General features: G+C 40.2%; 1 protein-coding gene across 1 annotated transcript in view; it reads right to left on the bottom strand.

Annotated features, from left to right (window-relative positions):
- Nucleotides 1–26,024, bottom strand: part of MSH3 (mutS homolog 3) — an 87,850-nt gene extending 61,826 nt beyond the window's left edge. Inside the window, exons 1-8 of the mRNA XM_054986657.1 lie at nt 25,776–26,024; nt 20,870–20,963; nt 19,167–19,360; nt 17,945–18,151; nt 17,220–17,336; nt 15,468–15,585; nt 14,377–14,519; nt 11,462–11,628 (exon numbers count right to left, since the gene is read on the bottom strand). Of these exons, the coding sequence (XP_054842632.1) occupies nt 11,462–11,628; nt 14,377–14,519; nt 15,468–15,585; nt 17,220–17,336; nt 17,945–18,151; nt 19,167–19,360; nt 20,870–20,963; nt 25,776–25,970 (1,235 nt within the window). The 5' untranslated portion in view covers nt 25,971–26,024. The remainder of the gene's footprint in view (nt 1–11,461; nt 11,629–14,376; nt 14,520–15,467; nt 15,586–17,219; nt 17,337–17,944; nt 18,152–19,166; nt 19,361–20,869; nt 20,964–25,775) is intronic.
- Nucleotides 26,025–26,054: the final 30 nt, after the last annotated feature.

Here is a 26,054-nt window from a genome sequence, read left to right as displayed (position 1 = left end):
TAGAAGTGTGTACTTTCCTCTGTGCAGAGACTGATGGCAATACTTTATAACTCAACAGTATCCATTCCTGTATTCTTATTTTAGTGTCAAGCTAATTTTTTCACTGTTTTTACTCCAGCAAGCCCAACAAACATTAATTATCCAGAAAGAGTGACATTCAACCGTACTCTTGTTCAAGTGATGAGATTGATAGCCTGACCTCTAAAGCTTACACATTACAAAGTTCATTCTAACACCGTCATGAAAATCTCTTGTTCAATTTGTAGTAAAAGAGGCAGGACTGCAGTCTGCTTAAAAGTCACACCTTCTGTTCTAGAACTGACCTTATAACAGTAAAAAGCTATATGTGTGTACTCTGTCAAAAAGGTGTTTTGCCGTATCAAGAAAAACTCTTTTATCCTTCTCTCCTTCTCCAGAAAATGAGAAGAAAGCAAATTTTACTTAGTGCACAGAAAGAATATATAGAAGATTCTGATGGGGAGAGGGAAGACAGGCATCTGAAACAGAATTACTCAGTAATTGTTAGCTGTAGGTTTTTTTTAAAAAATTGTTCTAGCTAGGATAGTGTGCTCAGAGATAAGTCAAGAAAAGACAGCTTAAGGTTTTTGTAGCACTGTAGCTGACCATGGGTGACGGTGGATTACGGATTATGCCATGTCCAAAGTTGCACATAGAGATGCTGCAAATATTTGGATCTCTTTCCCTCTCCCCTCTAAGATTCTCTCTTCTTCAAGGAACTGTACATCACACATTCTATCACTGAGTACCAAACAGTCCTCGCTTGTCTTGAGGTCAGTTTTATTCATATTTTTCAATTGTAGAACACAAACGGACTGGTAATACTTCTATACTATTTAGCTAGCTTTCTAGAGGTGAGAATCTGACAATGACAGATTACTCTAAACGCAGTAAAAAATAAACGTAACTGTAAAATGACTTCAAATAAATTGCACACATTTTAACAGTCCCCTAATACAAATAAGGGAATGGAAAGACATCAGTGGCACCATTCTCCTCCACCACTATGCAAGACACTCCGTGATTTTAGCTAATTCTGAATTTGTAACTGTGTAATTATTATGCAAAATGTTTACCTACAATATGAATCCAAAATTACATTTACTCATAAAGACACCCTAACACCCAAGTTTAATTTGAACAATATTGCAATTTTTAAATTTAATGCTAGTTAATTTGTATCCTACCATTTTGCCTCAAAGAGATAGTAAAGGCAACAATCAAAAACTATAACACAATTAGATTAAAAAACATATTTAAGATTACTAAATGTCATTTCAAACATAACACCAAACAAAACTATAATATCAACATACTGTAATCAACTTCATTAAAAGGTTTTTAACCTGCTATGGAAGGCCTGGCGGAACCCGGGTTCAGGTAGCTAGCTCAAGGTTGACTTAGCCTTCCATTCCGCTGCAGCTTCTGGCTGGTTGGCGGGCCCCGCAGTCTTCCCCCGCACTGGCGCACAGCTCAGCTGCTCCACAGATTTCCCCACTGGCCCCCAGCCCAGTGAGGCTTCTCCCCTGGAGGTGGAATGGCTGGTAAGCAGGGCCAGTGCCGGGGTGCAGCTGGGCTCAACTTGGGGTGGGGCGGGGGAATCTGGGCGGGTGTTGGCGCAGAGTCTGGGGCGGGCTGGGGCCACCCTGGACACCTTTTTTACCTATGGAAGGCCTATAGCAATAATGCTAATCTGGAGAAGTCCCAATAAATGGCAGCAGCTGCAAAAACCTTCCCACAAATTATCACAAATCAAATCTCAGATAAATTAGCTTCTCTCACTTGACTATGATATAGGTGGAGAAGATACTTTGAACCCAAGCCATTTAGGGTTTTAAATGTCAAAAGTAGAACACACAACATTAGCCTGCAAATCAGAAATATCTAGCTTCACTCCATACTGAGAGATGCAGTCATGCCACATATTGTACACTGGCATGCGCTATCAACTAGAGTCATGTTTTAAAACATTTCACTGACATTTCAGCCACTTAAGCAACTCTCAAGTCTGTAGTCAATTGAGAACATATCATGTAAACCAGACTGATTGTGTATGACCTGACACTGAAAAAGAATTATCCTACATTAATTTCAGTTTCCTTAACAGCAGGCATTGGACAGCTGGCTGCTCACTACTTTTTAATTAATGCTTCCTTTGAAAAGCTTGTGCGGATTTAAGAATTCATTAAGGGTGAGGAAAATGTTCTCGTTAATTTTTCAATTTTTTAAGCTTTCCTGACAGATTTATGAAAATACTTTTTAAGCATGTTGGTCTTGAAAAGGCTGTGAATAAAAAGCAAATAATCATATTTATCAATGATTCTGTATGTTTAAAAGTTTATATGTGCGTGCTTGTGTACGTGTAATAAAGTGATGTTTCCATGTATTCCAAGTTTAACATTTTTACTCCAGCAGCTCTTCCTAACTGAAAACAGTAACATAAACAGGGGTGTTTCAAACTTATTTCCTCTATTCATATGTTGGATAGTAATGGTGGGAGTGAAAATATAAACAAAAAATATAAACAAAAAATCTACAACCACCACAGCAAACCACAAAGTTGAGGATTTGTCTCCAGTTGTCCCAGCCACCCCTCCCTGTTACAGTACCCACTAAGTCACACTTCCCTGTTGCTTATCCCCACTCCCCAGGCACCCTTCGTTACTACTTGTTACATCCCAAAGAACTTTCCCCTTTACCCCCTTCCCTGGCAAAGACCCTTACCATTTACCTCTTCCCTGGCAAAAAATCATTACCCTTAATCCCCTGCATCCCAAATGCCCTTGCACTTTCCTACTCTTTCCCCTCCTTCCCAAACACCCTAACCCCTCTCTCTCCAAAACACCTCCGTTCTTCCTTACCTTTTCCCAGAGTTGTTCTGTTGTGGTTCATGCTTCCCAGGCTTCACTGAAGCACTGGGCAGCCCCAGGCCAGCCCCAGCAGTGGCCAGCCCCAGGGTAGCTAGCCTCACCAAGGCATGGTGCTGGATGGCCTTGGAATGGTTCGCCTCTTTGAGCTGTGGTGCTGGATTGCCCTGGGGCAGGTTGTTGAGCTGTGGCACTCCCAGAGCCTATTGTGGGTCTGCAATAGCATTGTCTTCTGTAACCATGGCCAGAACTGATGAAGGTTTAGTTTTGCTTCTTGGTTCCAAGCAAACTGAAACATAAGGGTCTTCATCATGGAAGAAGTAATGACGGCATGGGTACATGCTCAGTGAACCTTCAAACCCATAAGTACAGTAATGGTACGGGAAGCCATATGGAAAACAATGGATCCGATGCAGTTTATGGTGAGGAGCCAGTTCCAAGCTATTGTCATTCTCAGATGGAACTGAGGAACCCTTCAGTCTGTCTCCAGGCTGTATCAGTTATGGCAGTAATGGGGAAATGGCTGTAGATGGTTCTATGACTTCTATGATGGATGGAACTCAAGAACACCTTCTTGGGGTTGGAGATGGAGTTCTCAGAACCCTAGGCAGACTTGATGCAATCAAAGCATCCGGAGCTGAAGAAGAGGGATTTTTCCTCCTTTGCAACTTAGAAATCAGTATTTTATCAGCATGCTTTGATTTGAGCTTAGCCTTTTTTGTAAGTTGCTCTGATGAGCACAGAGATGGAACTGATAAAGGCACAGCTGGAACCAACTGGTCTTTCTGAGTAGTGATAGGCCCTGAACATGCTGGAGGAACTGAGGAGGTCCATTCTGGATGCTACAGTCCATTAACTGCGGCTTTAAGATCAGCGGCAGTACAGCCCTTTAGGGCTGATTCCCAAAGAGTTGCTCGAAGTCGCAACACCCTTTCAAGCGTGCTTCGGGCATAAACTATTTACAGACTGCACACTGCAAGCTGTCGTGGTCCTCGCTCAGACAAAGGAGGCATTTGTTATGTCCATCCAATTAGGCCACCTTCATCCCACAATGCAAACACTTCTTGAATAGGGCCTTCGACAGCATAGAAGCAAAGGCCAGAATTTGCATTTGTAGTGGTTGGAACCAAGGAGCGGAGAGAAGACACATCCTTTTTGAGCAGCGGCAAAAGAAGAACTGAGAGAGGAAGCTGCTCACCCTGCCGTTTATAGCTGCACCTAGGGTAAAAGTGTGTGAAAAGCACTGCGCACCTCTAGGAGCTGGCCTGTGCATGCGCAGTTCCCATGTGACTGCACAGAAGAGAGGACGATGAAAAGATTCCTTTAATACTTTTTTAAAAAAACATTTTTATTCAATTTTAGAACTGTAATAATAATCAAACAACAAACTAATATAATACATTGCATTTACAAATATTAACACAGTGCTTCAACTTTAATACATCAGCAATGAGTGGTGTGAAGAGGGAGGTTGCAGATCTCTTGCTTCTATGAATTCGTAAAATGGGATCCATTTTTCCCAGAAGTTTGATCCCGAAGATTGATATTCCGTCTGATGTAGATTGTCAGTTATTTTTTCCATTATCAAATGGTTCCAGATTTTTGTAAACCAAAGTTCTGTAGTAGGTGGAGATTGGTCTTTCCATTTGGTTGCTATTGCACTCCTAGCTGCCACCAGGAGAGAGTTGATAAGGTCTCTTCTAATATTTGGGACTGATGTCTGATCCCACAATCCCAAGAAGATTACTTTTGGCGACATAGGGACACTGTACCCTGTTATTTCCTTAATAATATTTAGTATTTCTGACCAAAATCGAGATATCAAGGGACATTCCCACCAACAGTGAGCAAAATTACCCTCATTATTGCATTTCTTCCAACAAGAGGGCGATGCTGAAGAATAAATTAAGGAGATTTTTTTGGGTGTTAGGTACCACCTGTGTATAATTTTATAGCTTTGTATTTTAGTTAATATAGTTGAGGATTTATTTAATTTTGATGCCCATACTTTTTCCCAGTTGTCTAATGTCAGTACTTTAAGATCTTTATGCCATTTAGTTTGATAACTAAAATTGTTAGGGATGTTAGAGGACAATAGCAGGCCATATATTTTTGAAATCATGCCCTTTTTTAAAATATTTTTTAGCATCCATGAATTGCTCAAATCTTGTCCGAGTTGCATTCATAACCTTTCTTATGTTTATTTGTTGGGTGACAGCTTGTAATTGCAGATATAAGAACCATGGAATTGAGCTTTGAAAATTTTGTTCTATCTCAATTTTGCTTATGAGACCGTCCTTCGTTGCTATATCTTTTAATGTGATATCAGTAGTTTTCAGTGTTTTTGCTATTTGAGTTTTAGTGTCTATTGATATGTTTTGATTCCTTTAATACTTGATCACAGCCACCTTTGAAGCTATGCCTTCCCTTAAACAGCAGTTTATAAAAAAGAATAGTATGTTAAACTCACCATTGGATGTCTTTATTTTTCAGGAAAAGCTCCCATCTAAAGGATGGGTGGCTTAACTTCTACAAGTATCTTGTCCAAGTCCTCACACAGTAAGTTTCTCTCAAATAGGGGATATAGTGATGCTATCCACTCCCCTGAAGAGTGACAGGCCAGATGAACATTGCTGTTTTGAGAACACTTAGGAACTTGTTCACAGTCAGCCATGTTTGTCCTTTGTTTGATCTTATTCACATAGGGTTTGCAAGGGTTTTTTTGCTGGTTAGAGCGAACTGCTATTTTTGGTACTGAGGGCAGTGAGGGCAGTGCCTGAGATAAGAAGAGCTGTGCACTGTAAACACAGAACCTTCTGCATTTTGAAGTGTGGCTACATGAACTGGGGCTCTCACCCCCAAGCTGAAAGTTTATCCAGCCACACTGGGGCTCACACCCTAGCCCCAGTTCATCTAACCACACCTCCATAGAAACTGCCTGCATGAATTATTTTCCTCAGTTAGGCTTTTAAGCTTGCTATGCTGTTAAAAAGTAGAGTTTGCTTAGCCTATAAAATCTGCACAATTCATCAGTTTCTTCAAACTCTTCTGCTAGATGCAGATCTGTGCAGGCACACCCTAGTCTGTCTGCTGCTGCCTGGGTTCTCCACCAAGCTGAACTGATGTTGTAAGCTTCCTTTGTCTCAAGTATTATTTATGTAATGTATATAACCATCACCTTACATATAACACCTTATTAATCTTTAATAAACACTGTCTTTATCACAAAATGATGTGCTTCTTCTTGGGGTGAACCAGCCTCTGAATTAAGACAGCCCTAACTACAGGCAAATTCTGCAATGCACCACAAGAGGCCAATGGGGAACACAAAGACTACTTCATTACTGAAAATGAAACAATGGATTTACCATAAGAGTTTCTTCTCATAAATGGAACGGAAGGTATCTTGAAATGGGGTTATGCCCACTACTCACTCCACTGGCAGGGCTATGCAAATGATATTTGCAGTGTTTCCACTTTCGGCTAGGGGGTGAGCCCCAGTTCATCTAGCCACACTTCAAGATGAGACAAATTCCATGATGTTTGTGAGGAAAAAAATTGTCCCTTGAAAGGTTTTGTAATTCCTTTCCTAGAATTTCTCCTTCCCTGCAGGAAGAGTTACCTTCTATTGCATTACTGAGAAGAAACCCTCACAGTAAGTCCAATGTTTTGTTCTCTGTAAGTGAAAGAAAGTAATCTGAAATGGCATATTGAAAAGATGTATCATCCTGGATGGGTAGTGTACAGACTGCAGGAGGAATTACAGAGGACTACTTGTTGGAGAACTCTCCCGCCAAGGCTAACTTCTGCAGACCAGTTTGTGTTCAGTTTGTAATGTCTGACAAAGGTAGCAACTGATGTCCAGGTTGCAGCTCTTCAGATTTATGCAATGGGAGCACTGGTAGACAAGGCTGCAAGGTGGCTGCAGCTCTGCAGAAGAGCACTGTGATGTCCCTGGGAACTGGATCTTGTAAGCTAAGATGATACAGGCTTTGATACATCTTGCAATGGTTGACTTGGAAACCTTAGTCCCCATGGACGGTGAGTTGAAGAAGACACACAGTGAGTTTGTTGTTCTGAGGAACTCAATGTGCTTTATGTAAAGCATTGGTGCCCTCCTTATGTCCGGTTTGTGCCTTACTTCTCCTTGGAGTATACTGACTAGGGGAAGAAGGATGGTAGGTAGATTTCCTGGTGCTTAAGAAAAGATGATTTACCTTTGGTATGAAAGAGAGATCTGTCCAGAGGATCACAGAGTTCTTTTGGAAAGAGCAGGAAATTCCAAGACTCATCTTGCTGATCTGATGACTACCAGGAAGGCTACTTTTAATGCTAGTATAATGGAGAGGTACTGATCTGAGTAGTTCAAATGAGGCCTGGTGTTGTGTTGAGACTCTGTGTTTGTTATTCCTTTCAACATTCAATTATACTGCACTGAACTCCTTAAAAAATATTAAACCTAATTTAGAATGTTGAACTACTCTTGTACAGTAAGAGGAACTTTTTGCGTAACAGCAAACAGATCCACCTGTGGTGTGTTTCAAATCAGATACAGCAAAAACTTTGTTAACTAGCACCTGGTTAACTGCAATGCTTGGTTAACTGGCATGCTGCTCAACAGACTTGAGCGGGTATTATTATTGTTGTTGCTGTTGTTGTTGTTGTTGTTACATTTCTAACCTGCCCTTCCCACAAGTGGGCTCAGGGCAAGGCACAGCAATGGGTAATGTCCATGTCACTAGTCTGCATACCAACTGAATTGCTCAGGTGGGCACTGCTGCCCGATTCCTTCAGGGGCACACAAGCCAAGAGACTCAAGCAGGAGCTGTGTGCCTCATGCAAGAACAGCTGTAGTTACTTGCCCACGGCCATTAAGCGATCTCATTGGGTTGCCCAAGTCACTCAAACAGGTGCCATCTGACTCACTCAGGTGCAAACTGGCCAAGACAGGTGGGAGAAAGACGTGCAAGTCATTCTGGGTGATGCTGGCAGAGTCTTCTGGATAATCAAGTGCTAATAATAAACCTTTTCCTGAATAACTATTCTGTGAAGTTATTCATTCTTTTAATGGGCTTTGTAATCATATTGCTGTAAGAAATGTTGAAGGCCACAAGGCCAGTAACCATGGGATTATAAATTAGAGAAGCAAACATTAAACATTTTGTAAGACTGGATGTAGTGACCCATGAAGCACACTTTCAACGATTTGACATTTTCAGAAATTCTGAAATCAAAGTAGTTAGTGACACCACTTAATCAATACTCACAACAGATGTACCTTTAAAAATGGAACAGTTAAACATGCATAATTTTTTAGCATTGAAACCAATAATACTTACACATGGCTATTTCTGTCTGAATCACAATCACAAAATATAGGAGAAAAAACAGCCACTCTATGGGATGCACTAACCAATCCAAAGTGCTACAGGACCCTCTAGTGGTGAAGTGTTTCTATACAATTTCATTTTTGAGTGGAAAGTGCCGTCAAGTCACAGCTGACCTATGGCAACCACAAAGGGTTTTCAAGGCAAGAGACAAACAGAGGCGGTCTGCCATTGCCTGACTCTGCCTGGACTTCTCTGGTGCTCTCATCCAAGTACTAGCCAGGGCAGACCCTGCTTAGCTTCCAAGATCTGATGAGATCTGGCTAGCCTGAACCATCCAGGTGAAGTGAATGTTTACATAGCAAATAATTTCATTATTAGTCAGTTTTATAATTTTTTGAAAAGCAATTTTGCTTTGATTGCTCCAAAATAATTACATACATTTAGCCTTGAAACAGCAAGATTCAAATTCAGTAGCACCTTGAAGACCAGTAAGATTTTAAAGGGTGTAAGCTTTTGAGTCAAAGCTTCCTTCATCAGTTTAGCCTTGAAAGCTGATCTATTAATACTCTTTTAGAACAATTACTAGAAAGTGAAAAAAAGTCTACCTACCATCTGTCAAGGGCCTGAACTCAGCAAAGGTCATATTCTGTCTTTTAAAATAAACTCTAGTGCCTATTAAAATGAGGTCCATGGCAGATAAAACTGCTTGCTCTTTAACACACAATATTTGTAAGTGTCTGTTTAAAAATATTTCACCAATTCAAATGCAAAATTCATCATTTACTGTCTACAAGCTTCAATAAACCCGATTTAACACAATGTTTTGGTATGAGCAACACTAGGCACGTAAGAAAAAGAGTTATAAAATAAGCGTTCTCTTTCTTGAAAAAGCTGCATCAATGGGTCACAAAATAAGTAAAAGGAAAATTAAGTTTAGATTGCTTAGGACTCTATCTTTCACCCTATCGTACTTCACAGGGTTATTCTGAACATAAAATGGAGCAGGGGCAACTAACATATGCTACCCAGAGTTCCTTGGAAGAAGGAAGAGATAAAGTTGGTAAGATGGACAAGAAACTACGGTTACCCACTCACAAAAAAAATGAATCTGAAGCTGTATGAATCTAAAGCTAATTGGAGCATTTCATCGATAAAGAAAGCCTTATATAATTAAAAAAATATAAGCAATGTCCATACAGCATGGAAGCAAAATGATTTCTTAATGAACAACAGTTGAATTATACTTCTGATTTTTCACAGTTCATATTCAAAGCAATGGGCATTAGATAAGACATTGCCCACCAAAACAATGCCACAGCTAGCAGCATTGCATCAGTAGTCTAGATTAAACTGGGATATGGCACGAGAGCAGCTTCCAACCATATTGAGCCAGCAAGAACTCCTGATCCCTGTGACAGAACAGCCACTGGGAGTGTGCAAAGTGCAAAGATATTATAAAAGAAAAATCAGGTCACGTAGCATTTAAAGAGGCAGAAATGAGAAGACTTCTAAAAATGGCAAAGGTAAAAAAATGGAAACTGTGAAGTGAGCCAATATTGTGTTTTTCCTTTAAGGAGTTAATGCATAAAATAAAGGACATGGTTTTGCTTGTGAATGCCATTAATCAAAATACTCTGGCCTTATCAACCCAAGGTTAAAGCTGTTAGCTCTGTATGAGAGTGATGGTTAGCGCTGGGAGGAGGAACACTTTGAGGGGTGACGTAAGATGCTGAAATAGTCTTTGGAAGGCTTGTTTGGATTGGAGCAAACTAGAATTGCAGTACTGCCCTAGAGGTAGGAAGTGTCAGGGACCCTGAAGGTCTGAATCTATGCTGGAAGACCTGCAGCTGCATATCATGTTACACTGAGGTAATGTTGTCAAATGTAAGTTGGAATCATTTGGAGACTGTGGAAAGTCTTAGATAATGTAAGTTAGCTTTGTTGTTTTATGTCTGTATGACTGCTGACATTTGTTGGCTGTTGTTCGTCTTTGTGTTCTAATCAGCCATGTAAATATGTTTTAAAAGCGAGTAGTCTGTTTACTTGTGCACTCACACTCTGAGGGGCACTCTGTGCAGCTCGACAGAAACATTGTTACATTGACAAGTAAAGGATATCAATCCAAGATGAATTCTAAAGTCTGAGTGCATTGCGGGTATCTTTGTCTTAGGTCATTTCCAAGACGGCCTCCAGCCATACATTACTTCCAATAAGAGATGAAGCAAGAAGTTCAGCTATGCTCTCCAGACTACAAAAAGGGCTCCAGTGAATTCTAATTCCTCCCACCCACTTCCAACCAGCTTCTCCTTCTTAGTTTAAGAGTGACTCTCTTGTGAATTAATAGAGGAACTGAAATTTTACTGCTATTAATGGCTAGCAAGTATATCCTATTAGTCAATGAAAGAAATAAGACATGTCAATAACAAGGAGTAAATCAAAGGAAGGTAATTCAGATTAAACATCTATGAAACACCAGGGACATCAATTTGATGAACACTGGTTATGGATGTTTCACACACATCTAGGGAGAGTGAGTGATATTTTAATTAGTAAAGACTTAAGAAAGGAATCTGCATCCTAATGGAAAAATACCAGACAATGGGAAGTTTTTTTAACATTCACATACTAGCAAACGTGTTTCTGACAAACAAAAGAGAAGCTCTGGTCTAGCTCCAAAATTGGGTTTGGATTTGACCAGGTCCAGAACACCAATTAAAGAAAACACTACAAATCAAACTAATGGTCTTTATAGCTGCAGTTCATCATTTGAGAAATTCCATAGATGGCTTTCAGCCTTAAAGAGTGTAGCAACACTGGTAAATGTATCATTTTCTTTATGGCAAAAATAGAGGTGTCACAGTGTCACCAGGTACAGTCAGCTGACTCAATCTCATTTGGCAGGCTTAGTATGCTTTTTTAGCTGTAACAACACAATCAACTATGTACCACAGTTAAATTGAATTTATAGGTTTCATTTGCCTACAAAACAGACACCTGTTAGTATCAATACTGTAAGATCCATCTGTAACTTAAACTTTATGCGAATAATTTATCAGTGCTAAAGTTTAAATCTTTCCTTTAGACTTAGAAGTCTCAGTAGAACATGTATATCTTGACTATAATTTTCCATCCCATCCTAATATGAATAACCTATATCTTTTGGATCTTTTTTATATTGTTCTCCTGTTGGCTTGTAGTGGTCCAACAAATAAAAATATCAAGTCTAGGCACCACACAGAAACTTACCTTACAGAACTCATAGTGTTGATAAGATTTTCAGTCTGATTCGACACATCTGCAGGAAGAAGAACCTCAACAGGCTGCAGGCGCAAAATCCGACTTTCCAACTCTAAACGAGCTACAGAATCCTGAAAACTGTCAAAGATAACTTCTCCTGTACTAGGCTGGACAGCCTGAAATATATATACACACACATTCACACATAATATAGAAGTAAAATTATTAATACATATATTTACAAATGTGGCAAATAGAGGGTTATTGCAGCAGATGTCTACATTATTCAAAGGGAGTTGTTTCTACTTCTGTAGGAGAGTTATTAAATAATAAAATGGAAAAGTTTTAAGACAGCTTTAATTAGACATCAAAGAAAAATATCACCTAATGTTATAAAATTATGTTTTTCTATGAAACCCATAAGTAATCAATAACAGAAAACGTATGTAAGATATGCTTATACAATCACATTACAAAATAAGGTTATCCATATTTTGTAATAAGGTTAGCCATGGAGATTTTCCCCATGTTTGACTTCTCCCACCAAGCCCCCTTTGACCCTCAGAAAAACAATGCTAGAACTTCATATACAAAAAGGCAGGATGATTAAAGGAGTGAATCCCTTCTGTCATGGGCTGGGCTAGCCTAAGCAGAGTAATCAAAGTAATCAAAGTTTGGTCCAAGGTCAGAGCATGAGTCCAAAGTCCAAAAGCCAAGTCAGGGGGTCCACAGGTCAGTACCAGTAAAGTCAGGTCCAAAGGCTACAGGAGCAAGGCAAGGTTCAAGGGAGTGGTCGCAGCTGTAGCCAAAATTCAACTTGTTGCTTCCATGCCTAACAGTTCCATGCCTAGACTGGCTTTTATAGCCAGGCGTAGTTTGCAGCCAGCTGCTTTGACTCTACCCCAATGCTACTCATCGTCACTATCCACAAGCAGCTGGCATCATCCTAGGAGGCGAGCACTGTGCCATCTCTCATGCAGCTCCACTCTCTACCTTTGTCTGCAGCATTCTTGGGGGGGGGGGGGGCGGAAGCCCCTGGCTGGGCTTCACCTGTGGTGTAGGAGCTAGAGGGGGCTAGTGGCTCTGCCTCAGCTGCTGGCTGTGGACTCTGATTAGCCAGCAGCTGTTCTTCCTGATCACCGGCATCAGCTGAGTCAGGGCTGGTTACACAAATCTCCTCTTCTCCTGAGGAGCCAGGGCTGGATACACGAGGCTCCTCTTCTCCTGAGGAATCCTCACTTTTGCTGAGCCCAGACTGGCCCATGACATCTTTCTTCACTACAACCCCTGCACCACAACTAGGGGAGTACACTTTGGTATTCACTTTAGGTAAAAATACCCAAAGCGAAGTAGATTCAGGAATATTCTGGATATCCGAATCAGGGCCAGAATCAGAAATCCATAATCAAAGCTTTCTGAAGCTTTCGGAAAGCTTTGGGGCTGAGTTTAAATGGCTGTGGCGTGCCGGCACCGCAGCGGCCATTTGAGGGGCAGGAAGGGCCGGAGGAGGCAGAGAAAGCCCCTCCTGCCCCTCAAATGGCCGCTGCGGCCAGAGGAGGCAGCTCCGGCATTCCCCAATGTCCCGGAGGCTCAGGCGGCAGCGGCACGAGGCTGCGATGGCCTGGAGGCTCCAGGCCATTGCAGCCTCGTGCCGCTGCCACCATGACAGCAGCCCGCGGCACAGCTGACCCTCCCGCCAGGTAGGTGGATGGGGGTGGAAGGTTTCCCCGGGGGTGTGTGTGGAAGGGTTTCCCCAGAGGGGGTGGGGGAGTTGCCCCCCTTGCTTCAGTATGCTCCGAATATTTACGGAGCATACCGAAGCAAATAAAGTGCCTTAATTTCAAAGCGGCTTGCCGCTTCGGAATTAAGGTATTTCCTAATTTTTTTCCTACTTCAGGTAAACCCGAAGCGGGAAACCCAAATCAACCCCCTCCTGCACACCCCTAACCACAACTTCTCTTTATCCATGAAGTTCCCACAACTTCAGGCATCACCTTTTCAGCAATCAACAGAACTTGTAGGGGAAAGAGAATGTGGGGAAAATCTGCATACATTGTGCTGACTATTGGCTGTCTTCTAAAACTTTTAAGAACAACATATTATGTGACCGTCAAGGTCCTGCTGAACCATAAAGGTGACAATCCTGCACACAAGCCACTTTAATTTCCATTAAAGTCAATAGAAGTTAAGCACCCTGAGACTGCACAAAGAACTGTAACCTGTGGCCATAATCCAGTCACTGAACACCTGCTTTGATATTAATGAAAATACAATGCATTTATCAAGGAACTAATTTAAGAGTCATCTTGCTAGATGAAACTGCAGTCCACCTAATCCAGCAAAAGCCAATCAGATGCCTTGGGATTTTCGTAAGTGGATATCCAAATATTCCATTTAGTTAACTAATAGACATGGATAAATATGTCCTGAATGAGCCCGTATAATCCTCTTTAAGTCTGCTACTGGCCATCACCCCACCTAGTACTAGTGAATTTAATAAATTAATCATACTTTGTGTAGAGACTTCGTCAGTCCTGAAATCTACTGTCAATTAGCATCATTAGGTCACGGGAGAGGGGGCTCTCAGCAAACTAGAGTTTCCAAACCACTGTTTAGGCAGGCTTCAAGGACCTTCAAACTGCCTCCCCCATGACAGATTCATTCTAGGTGGGGCCACATTGCTGCTATATGTGAGGAATCAAGCAAGTGACTAATTTGCTGGGCTTGTATCATATATAAGCAGTCAACGTTACTTATTTTTTAAGTTTATTTATATAAATAGACAAAAAATTATATTCTAAATGTAAGTAACACTGGGATTTTCACTGTTTTTATGAAACTCACGAGTTGCCACAAACAATTCTAAAACCAAATTACACTGCAGATAAGTATTAAGCCCATAGAAATTCCATAAGACTACTTACCACTATACCTATAATACTGTTTTGTCTCTTCTCTCTGAAACTTTCTTTGCTTTCTGAGATACAGAGTAGATAATTATCACAGGCATCAGATGGTAGTTCCTCAGCATCAGAAAGATAATCAAGCTTCAGCAAAGGATTCACATTTGATCAATATTAAGAAAAACTACTTGATGTGTAGCTCTTATAACGAACTGAAGTAATATACTGAATGGCTCATTTACATAGTATTCAATATGCTGTCCTCCTCGGTTCTGTAGGGAAAGTGACATTACAGCACACGCTGTAGGATGATCTGATATCATCCTAGTTATGACTACATGAAATGATTATGGAGAACCCAGCAAACCACAAAAACGGACAGCATATTAGATGAAAAAATTATTTTTTCTATTCAGTCCTAGGACCAACTGTCAATTAAGGTTATGTTGAATTCCAGTGTTATGAAAAACTAAAAAAAAAACCCACAATTTTTATACATGTCTATTATATATCCTTTTAGCCATCTTTCTTCTAAGCTAAAAAACCCAGGTGTTGTTACGTTTTTACAGTGCTGTTTTTACTTGTAAGCTGCCTCAAGCAAATCTCTGGAGAGGCAATAGATGAACTCTATAAACAAATGAATGAACAAATGAACAAACGAACAAACAAACAAACGCTTTAGTTTTCTCTCACTGGGAAAACACTTCATCCTCCTAAATATCTTACTGCCTTTCTCTGACTTAATTAAAGCCTTTTTATAGAGAGAGAACCAGAACTACGTAAACAAAATATAACCTACATTATAGATTGTGTATAATGAGTGCTCACATGTGATACCACTTGAAAACAGGCAAGGGAAGAATGATTATTCTAGCTTGAGGAATTACAGAGGCATGAAGAAGATGCAAGATGCTAACAGGGAATAAAATTATCTGAAGAAAAATTACAATTAAAGATAAGTGGGTTTTGTAACTCATGTAAAAGAGCCATGGGGAAATAAATTTCATAATTAATGAAAGATGGCTATGGTCTGAACAGAAGTTACTTTGTAATAGTATCTTCTGATCAAAAGAACTGATATGAAAATATTAATATATGTATGATAAGGATATCTTCTCCTATAACTGTAGACTTTGTATACAATGCAGTTAGTTTCCGGGTAAAGAGAGAGCTTTTTTTTTCTCCAACAGCCTTCAAGGCAGCTGTTTCCATTTGTTTTACAACTCCTACCTGTAAGAGAAACGAATAATGTAAAGCACCGGAACAAACAATAATATTTTTAAAATTAAAATAAGCAACAAATTGAATGTTAAAAACACAACATTAAGAAATCTCAAGGATTAAAACCATGCTTATTAAATCAGTTCAATCACAACTTCTTTGCTCCATATTCCAGAGGCAGTGTACAATTCTCATATACGAAGAATTTTTATATACCAAAAGTCAGTGTGATGTAGTGGTCAGACTGTCAGACTAGGATCTGAGAAACCCAGGTTTGAATCTCCACTCTCAGCCTCTCTACACAAGACTTCTGACACGTGTTCTTCACATGTCGGGAGACACAATGTTAGCTGGGAAGCAGAGTTTTAAATGACAAAGCAAACAGATTGCTCTGGAGGGGACAGATTCTCTCACAGCCCTCCGCTGCCTCTGACAAGCCGAAATGTCTTCCCTTCCAGAGCCTTTGCCCTGTAAGGCTTGGTTAATTCAAAGTTTTAATCAGCGAGAGTGGCAAGGCAAATGGTGTCATTTGCTTTTAAAACAGCCACCAGAAAGACTCCCCCATAGGAATCCCATAGGGAATAATAGAGCCAAATATTTTCAGAATTTGTGTGTGGGGGCGGGGGGAATCAGATCCAAATACCAAACCAGTATGAGAAAACTCAAAACACCTGGAATACTCATATTTGTTCCCCTGTAGATAGCCAAATCTGAAAAAATGCCGTTCTTTTTAGTGCACATTCCTAATTACCATCCTTCATTATGCTGTAGTCAACTGATTTGTTAAGGGTTGCACCAAATATTCACTAATTTAGCTATCCAGTCCAAAGTAAGCTTACTCAATACCATCAAAATAATTTGAGAAAAAGATTCACATCATTTAACATTTGCACGACTCTGATGTCATTTGTGCACCCTTTTGATCCTATAGCTGCTGCAGCTTCTCAGTAGTACACATTTTTGCTTTCAGTATCCTTGGCCTTGGTGGATTGTAGTTGATTTATGGCAACCCATGCTAGGGTTTTCAAGGCAAGAGCCTAACAGAGATGATGTGCCACTGCCTGCCTCTGCATAGCAACCCTGGTTTTCTCTGGAGGTCTCCCACCAATTACTAACCAAGGAAAACCCTGCTTAGCTTCTGAGATCTGACTCAGTCTAGCCTGGGCTATCCAGTTAAGAGTATCCTTGGCTTTACTGCCATCTGATCTAACTGGCTGAAGCAACCCATGAGATTACTGATGACATCATGGTGTTCCATCTACTAGGATAACATCACCAATGCCCATAAACAAAATCAGATGGTATACTACAGTGAGATTAAATAGCAGTGGTAATAGTAGTGGTACTGGAAAGTTGCTGAGCCAGGTGAACACAAGGTTACAAAACAGCCTTCAGTCACAGAAATTTTGCAAAGCAAATCATACAGAATTGCTGAGAATAGGAGGCACTTTTTGACACGCTCCAAAACAAACATGCAATTAGATGTGTAGCTTCAGTTCAGACTTAATTTTAAAACTGGTATAAAGAGCAAGGCACAAACATTTTGGTTTAGAAATTACATTTCTTTCAGCTTACACTTTATAGTTACATAATTTCTTTAAATAAAATAAAATGCTGAATTAGGAATCGGATTAAGTTAAAACCTTATATCCCTTTGCTACAAGTCGCCGAACATGAACAAACAGTCTGTGAGTTGGTATGCTGGCAGTCATAAAGTTGTGATCTTGATGACAAAAGATGTTCAGTTCCTTAGCAGCAACCTACAAAGCACGACAACAATCAGCTATTCATTCTGAAAGACCTAAAAGAGCCTTGAGACTCTTAAGTGAGCACATGGTACTCATTAGATAAGCAGCTACTCGTGAAAAGAATAAGAGTAATCCTAAAGAATTTCCCCCAAAAATAAAGCTGAAGAAAAATACTACCATTACGAACTATGATTGTTTTTCTGCTAGGAAATTCAACTCATTTCACATGACAGTTTAAAAAAAACTTTCCTTGCCAATATCTAGTGTAAGTTGGTTAAGTTTTACAAAGATAAGTCTTACAATTACATAAAGTTTTGCATACAACCTTATACAGAAGCATTCTGTATTCCTCCTTGCAAAGGTATGATTATATAGCAATCATGATTATGTAAGCAATGCACTTCAGCTAGGGCCCTGAAATCAGTAGTTGATGAGGACATGACCCCTTCCCTCAAACTTTTTCCTCCCTCAATCAGATCAGGGCAGAAAGAGAAGGTACTTATTACTGTTAATAAGTATTCACATTGTATCATATGAATGTACTTTAAAGGTATCATGTGTAATGTTAATAGCAGTAACTTATAAATAGGAAGAAATGCTACCGATAAAAAAAGTTTTACCTCTGCATCTTCACCAAAGAATCTGTACTTATAACCACATTCAACACATAAAATAACATCTTTATACTGATTTTTCACTTCTAGGAACTGGAGCTCAAGTGGTGTATATATACTTTTGGTTCTTTTATTGAGAACCATATCAGAAGTATTGTTTTCACAACTTATAACTGATGAAGAAAACCGGCTAAATCCAAGGCATGTTTCCTCCTGACAAGAGAAATCATACAGGAATGCAATAATACAATTAGTACAAAATAATATGGTTTATTTTGATTCACATATTATATTTTCCAGGCAAAACCCAAGAAATTAATTTAGATCTAATGCCAGCACAATATTTTAAGTGTAGTATTATAAACCAATGATAGAAAGTCAAGCTGGGTTTAAAATAGGAACCCTGCAACAAATCATAGAACACAGCCCCCAATACATCATGTAAAACATAAGCACCGAAAGGCAACTGCACGTAACTAAGGTGGTGGAGAAGAGTGCCCTCAAGTCATAGCTGAGGTACTGGCAGAGGAATGATTGGGGCATGCCTCCTAAGAGCCCAGGCCTGGCAAGGCAGCACTGGGAGGCACATGAGAGCAGAAACAGAGGAAATGGGAAAGGAAGACAATCACTCAACAGATACAGGATACAGTAATTTTGAATCTATAAAATCTTTTAACTAATGAAAATCAGTTTTCAGGGGAAATGTTCCAATTGTCAAGCTTTAACAAACAAACTAAACAGGATATCGTTACATACTGGTACACACAAGTCCATCAACCCTGGGATGAATTTTTCTAGGACTGGAAATGTTTCTGGGGAGGAAGGCAAGATGTGAAGATTCTCCAGTCCTTGGACTTGCAGATCACAGGATCCAACCCACTGTCTTTTCTTTTCAAGTGAAATTAACTACAGATTCAATAAATGTTTTGAGTACCATAATTCCAATAAATTCACAAGCAGTTGTAAGTACTCTTAGCCATTCTTTCTCATTCAGCCCATCCAAACACATTTATCAAGAGGCATTTAAAAGCAGTTTTAATTAACTGAGGGAACTGCTGAAGCAAGAAGATGGGGCAAATATGCCAAATTCTCTCCCCAAACCGTTATCACACTGAAAAGACCATTCCCAGATTTAAGAACACTATACTGCTTGCCTTAGTATATGTTTACATTTGAAAAAAATTGCTATAATCATTTTGACAAGAGGTACTGGGATATAATTGCTTACCTTTTCGATGTTCTGAGAATACAAAGTGTTTCCAGCCACTGGATGCTGGTCTTCTTTCAAATTCACAAATTGGCTTCCGTGAAAAATCTCTGAATGAACCCTATGACTTTGCTGTTCTAAGTGGCTAGAGAATTCTTGCAGTTTATCAAATGTTCCTGAACATATCCGAGGGCTAGTAGATTTCTTTTGCTCTCCTTTATTAGCAAAAACAAACAAACAAAAACCCTGCTTGTAATTCAAACTTCCACAGTTAATGCCAAGTGCTACAAGCACTGCTCCATCAGCTAATTTTCTTACTTCACACATCAACATAACACAATCATGATACTGTATGCAGAGTTGACAGTGGAGAAGCATCATCTGAACAAGCCCTAAAAACTTTTATAAGTAGGAATCTAAAAAATCAGTAAACTTTATATTTAATTGTATAAATCAATTAGTTTTGCTTCTGAGTAACAGCCTTCAATGCAAATTAAGTATTCCATAATGCTTTATATACAGTATTCATAATTGTATAAAAATATAATTAGAGAAAAAAACATTTAAGCTTGAATCCAGAGATTCTCATATCTGGCAGCCAGTAAGTATAGTTTCACATGAAGATTAACCTTGCCAAATAGATGGTCAGCACTAATTGAATTTTTTAAAAAAACCTGTGAATAGTACTCTGTTCCTAGAATTAAACTTTCCCTGTGTCCCCCCGCCCCCATCCTGGGGCAAAACCACATTTGTGAATGAACTCAAGTTCATTCACTCTAACCCTACAAGAGCAGAACTGAAGTGCTCTTCCACTCATTGAAAGGGGACTTTTGATAGAACCCTCTCATTGGAATCTGGAGATCAAGGCCAGTCCAAGTGTTTTTGATCCCTTAAGCTAATTATGGCTTTTGAGTACGCGTACTATTTAATATTAGGAAAAATGAGAATTCTAGAGATATTTTTAAACAGAGAAATTCAGTTCCATCTGATTTGGCACCCCTTAAATCCTAGGAGCCCTGCGGCGCAGAGTGGTAAGCTGCAGTACTGGAGCCCAAGCTCTGCTCACGACCTGAGTTCGATCCTGGCGGAATCCGGGTTCAGGTAACCATCTAAAGGTTGGCTCAGCCTTCCATCCTTCCAAGGTCGGTAAAATGAGTACCCGGTTTCCTGGGGGTAAAGTGTAGATGACTGGGGAAGGCAATGGCAAACCACTCCATAAAAGTCTGCCAAGAAAACATTGTGATATGACATCCCCCCCATGGGTCAGTAATGACTCGGTGCTTGCACAGGGTGCTTGCACCTTTACCTACCTTTTAAATCCTAGTACCCTAAGCAACTACATAGTTCTTCTATATGTCCAGGTAAGTTTTACTGGAGAGCTGGGAGCAGTGACACTACCTGCCATTGATTACCCTCTTCCTCCCTGAAAGGAGATGTGCACATCCTTAAGCATTCATTAATCTATCACTACTCCTAGATTCCCAGTGGCAGCAGTGGTTAAGAGTTCCAGAGTTCTCCTCTGATTTTTCTAAATTAATTTCTTAGTGGATGAAAGACTGAAGTAGAAAAGAGAAACTCCAGTAGCTTTGTAACAGACACAGAATATCTGTCCTCAGATCTCATTCTCTGAATTAAAAAAAATGTTTCTAAAACAGGCAAGTTTAATTTTCAGTTTTCATATATTAGGAATTGTTTTAGTTATAACCACCTTATTCAAAACTCACCAGTTCTCTCTTTCTTTTTTCTACCCTGCAAAATCTTTGACTGTTGGTCTTTGTTTTTTGCAGCTCTTTGCCTTTTCCCACCAGGTTCAAGATCCTATAGAACAGTAATTCAAAGGTTTGGTTTGTTTATAGTTTGAAATTATATACAAAAAGAAAACAGGACAAATGTCCCATGAACTATGTGAAATAGTTCAACCTTCAATGTGAAAAAAATTCTTTACTTTGAGATTTACTTACAGAGCAATTAATATATATAACTAGTGGTAATTCCACAGCTTCCCAACAACAACAACATTCAATTTATATATCACCCTTCAGGACAACTTAACAGCCACTCAGAGCGGTTTACAAAGTATGTCATTATTATCCTCACATTATTATCCTCTCTCTATTCTGAGAGAGCTCCGGAGTGCTGTGACTAGCCCAAGGTCACCCAGCTGGCTTCAAGTGGAGGAGTGGGGAATCAAACCTGGTTCTCCACTCTCTTAACCACTACACCAAATTGGCAATACCATGAGAACAGCAGTCTGTTTACCTCCTACGTCTAGCTGGCATGTTTTTACAGGTATTTCTTTCTGTACAAGCTCTGTACTTATGGTAGCAGTGGCTACTGGCTGAAGATCAAGAAACATACTATTCTGAACTTTTTTGGTCTTATTGTTTTGTTTTTTTGGAACCTCAAAGTGAATCCTGACCATGAAAGGCATGGGTAACATTCCGGGACTCAGCCCACTCTTTCTGCAGGAGCCTTTGAGTTCTACGAGCCTGTGAGAGTCCTGCAATTCCAATCATTCCAGTTTCCTGGTCATTGAGCCTCTGATAAATAGCTACAAACCCACTTTGTTTTGTAAGATTTTTTTTTAGGAATTTAACTTTAACTAGGAAGAGCTAGAGTATGTAGGAAGGTAATTATTCATAATTTACAGCGGCTTTAGCATTTATGCATTAACTTTTGTTCTTTCTCATGATAATCTTTACAATGCGTAAAGTTTCATTGTTTATCTCTTCACTACCTACTCTGTCTTTACTAAGGGCTGGCATTAAAACTCTGGTATAGACTTATACAGTACTTGCTCAATTATTTTCCATTTTGTATCCTGGATTGTCCTCAGATATCTTTTTGTTTCCTTATTTCCTTGACTTTTACCATTTTTCATCTATTATTTTTATGCTTTGCATCAGTTTATGCATAGTGCCTCAATAAACCATTGAATTTGTATCAGTTGAACTTTGACGTTAGTATATACTTCTTGACAATAGTCCTTACCCATCAGGATATTAAGAACCATGGTTAACAGAGGCTCCATGGCAGAGGGAACCTAAATACCCATAACAGTATGTGAAATCCCAGGATAAACAGCCCTCTGGATATTTCAGGTCACATAAAATAAAAATGGGGAGGCCCATTTCACCCTCAGTCCCAATTAAAATTGGGCCTACACATGCCTGGGATTAAGCTATCAGTGAAGAATTCCCAACACTTTTGATTGTGAGGACCTGCAGAAAAATGTAAACTTTGGCCAAGCTCTTTGTGAAATCAAAGAAACAATCCTAAAAAGAGTTATTTCAGTCTAAGCCCATTGATTTCAATGGGCTTAGACTAGAGTAACTCTTCTTAGGATTGCACTGTAAATGCTTGCTACCTAGTAACAGCAAGTCACCAATACCTACCTAGTCACCAATGCCAAGTACACATTCTATTCTGAAGTGGATTATATATCCCAATAAATGTATGCTGAAAACTATGTAAGTTACCTAATAAACTGCATTTTTATATTGTTTCAGTTAGAAGTTTTGTCTTACAAAACTCTAGAAAATTTGCTAGATACCCAAATATTTTAGAGAAAACCTTCGGCAAGAAATCAAAACAACTGCACTTCTGCAAGATATTTCTACCCAGGTTCAGACTAGGAATGATTTTAATACTCTCATCTCTCACCACAAGATACAAATAAAGTTGTATTACCCTGGTTCACTTGAATGCAAGATCGCCCTAACCCTTCAACACGGAACTCATGTTTCTAAGTGGATTTATCTGTACGTAAAAGAGGAAAGCACAGCTATTACAGCTAACAGGACAGTAATGCTGAAAGCTTCAGCGGGGGTATACTTCCCCCATATTTACTGTTGAGAATTAGAACTTCTGTAGCACTTTTAAATGGGCAATCTGTCTCCTTGATCTTGAACTAAATCCTGTTGATTTCAAAGGAAAAGTATGCTTATGCTTGCAGTTTTTGTAATTTGTATTCACAGCAACCCTACCAAGATTGCTTCAGCATCAGTTGTCATCACAGCACAATGGTCACTGTGTGACTGAAGGTAAGCTGTATGTATACAAGAAAATATTTTTAAACAGTATGTTCATTAAAAAAACATCTTGTTAAACAGAGCTTCTGTCTGGAATGATTTGATAGATGTTACATACATGGGAGAATTTCCAGGCGAGCACACGCGCATGTATACTTCTCAACTGATAACAATCTGCTTTGGACAACTTTCTGAAACAAACATTACCACCACAAAAAGGATTGCCTCATTTTATTAGTTTGCCTGTTTATATTGTTATGTAATTCAGTTTTCGTATTATTATAATAGAATAAACACAGTTTTAATGCATTGTTGTCTATTTTGTCACCTTGTTTTATTAAAATATTTGTTGTTATGTATTAGACTGTTATTTTTTCTAACCTAACTTTTTCTAACTTCTAGCTTTCCATGATCATTTTTATGTATGTATACTGTTTAGTCCTTTAAAAAATGCAATCCATTTAAAGTTCACACCACTACCACCACCACCCCTGGCTGCTCAAACAAGTAGTTATCTGTCTGCTAATTAAAAAACCACCCCTAGACAAAACTGATGTGGCCAATTATCACCCAGTCTCTAATCTGCCCTTTCTGGACAAAGTGATTGAGAGAGCAGTAGCTGACCTTCTTAGATAACTAGCACTCTTTGTGAATCCAGACCCTTTCCAGTATGGATTTGGGACAGAAACGGCACTAGTAGCATTAGTAGATGATTTCCAGATGTCTCCTTATTGCTCCTCCTGGATCTATCTGCAGCCTTTGACACAGCAGACCATGCCATCCTGTTGAAGCATTTAGGAAGAAGTGGGCATCAAAGGATGTGCCCTGGACTGGTTTACATTGTTTCTCATGAAAAAGACTCAAAGGGTTGCTGCTGGAGATTAATTATCTCCAGAATGAGAACTATCTTGCAGGGTTCTGCAGGGCGCAATCTTATCTCCCATGTTATTCACCCTCTACATAAAACCTTTAGAACTCATTCACAGCTATGGAGTGGAATGTCATTAATAAGCAGATGACACCCAACTCTGTATCTCTATCCAGGTCCCTGCAAAATGCAGTAGAAATCTTAGATCGCTGCCTGACAGCCATGGGGAAATGGCTTAAAAAGAATATTGAAATTGAACCCAGACAAGACTGAAGTGATGCTTGTTGGGAAGGCAGAGATCTTGAAGGGAATTGTACTCCCCGCTTTCGATGGAGTCTGTTTGAGCCTTGCAGAGTTGGTTAAGAGCCTAGGGGTTATCTTGGATCCAGTGCTACTACTAGAAAAACAAGTTAAGGCAGCCACAAAAAATGCTTTCTACAACCTCACTCTAGCCTGGAAGATGGCTTCTTACCTTAACATGGCTGACCTGGCCACCTGGATCCATGCTATGGTAACATCAAAACCTGACTATTATAATGCACTATACATAGGTCTCCCATCTAAGTTAACTAGGAAGCTCCAACTGGTGCAAAATGCTGCAGTTCAACTATTATCAGGAGCGAGCAAGAGCATGAACATGAACATCATTCCCACCCTACAGTCACTGCATTGGCTACCTAAAAGTTACCGTGCTCAATTCAAGGTATTGGTTATTACATACAAAGCTCTTCACAGCCTTGGTCTGGCATACCTACAGGACTGCCTTCCTCCCTATGTTCCTCCATGGCAGCTTCGCTCATCTGAACAGGGTCTCCTGCAGGTGCTACCCTGCACATGGGCAAAATAAACAGCAGCCTGAGCACGGGCTTTCTCTGTGGTGGCCCCTACCCTGTGGAACAGCCTGTCTGAGATCAGGACAGCCTCCACTCTCCTGGCTTTCTGCAAACAATGCAAAACCGAATTATTCAAAAAGTCTTTTTACTCAGATAGGAGGGCTGTATTGTAGGGACGGGGCCTCAGATGCTTTGCTAAAGATCCAGGGACCTTAGACTTCACCACCATCTTGCCTTACATGTTATGTTGCTTTAAATATATACTTCTATGTCTCATGCTGTCTAATGTCAGTCCTAGAATTATGTTCTGTTTCAGCATTTCTTCAACTCTGTATTGGATCCTTGCTGATGCTATGTCTTTGTAAACTTGTATTTATTCACCCTATGTCATTGCTTATGGAAATATCCTTGATACTGATTGTACTAATCTCACACTATGTAACCCACCTTAAGTCTCAGTGAGAAAGGTAGACTATTCATGAAGTAAGTAAATAAATCTATTCCCTGAAACAGGGCCAGGGCATGTCACGGCTGTAAATAGCAGGCCAAGTCAAAGTGAGACCTGGTTTATCCACGCAGAGTAGAGTGGCCGATCCTGAGATAACAGAACGGACTACACCAGCTTAGGATCGCAGGTTGTGGACTCTAGCTCCTCCACATTTAAACAAAAAACTCCATGCGAAAAGAAAAGCAGCACAGCAATATCCTCCCCCCTTTTGTATTGATTTCCTATTTGCAGGAGCATTTTTTTAAACAGAGGGCAGACCATTTCAAACTTGAGGTCCGTGCTGCCTCCTCACCCTCCTGCGCGTGGAAACCCGCTACCGTGCACCCGCCACAGGCCCGAGTTATTAGCCAGCTCGCCCTCAGCCCCATCCATCCCCCGGCAGGCGCGCACCGTGTACAGACGAGCAGAAGCCGCCGCCGCTGGAGCCGCGCTGCCGCCCTCGCGTCTCTCCTCAGCGGAGACGAGGGGGTCAGCAGAAGGGGCCAAGGCAGAGCCGGCCGGCTGAGAAGGCAGGAAGAATTTACTCAACACCAGCTGTCCCCGGGAACTGCCACTGGGCTGCTGTTTCCTCCGCGCCCGGGGCATAGCGAGCGAGGACGCAGACAACGCACACGCGAGGCCAGCAGCGGCACAACTAAAGCGAACAGCTCAGCTTTACGGCTGGCGCCT

The sequence above is a fragment of the Eublepharis macularius genome, chromosome 8 (genome assembly GCF_028583425.1).
Source record: "Eublepharis macularius isolate TG4126 chromosome 8, MPM_Emac_v1.0, whole genome shotgun sequence".
Taxonomy (NCBI): domain Eukaryota; kingdom Metazoa; phylum Chordata; class Lepidosauria; order Squamata; family Eublepharidae; genus Eublepharis; species Eublepharis macularius.
Note: the sequence above shows the minus strand (reverse complement) of the source record. Positions and strands in the feature narration are given on the sequence as shown.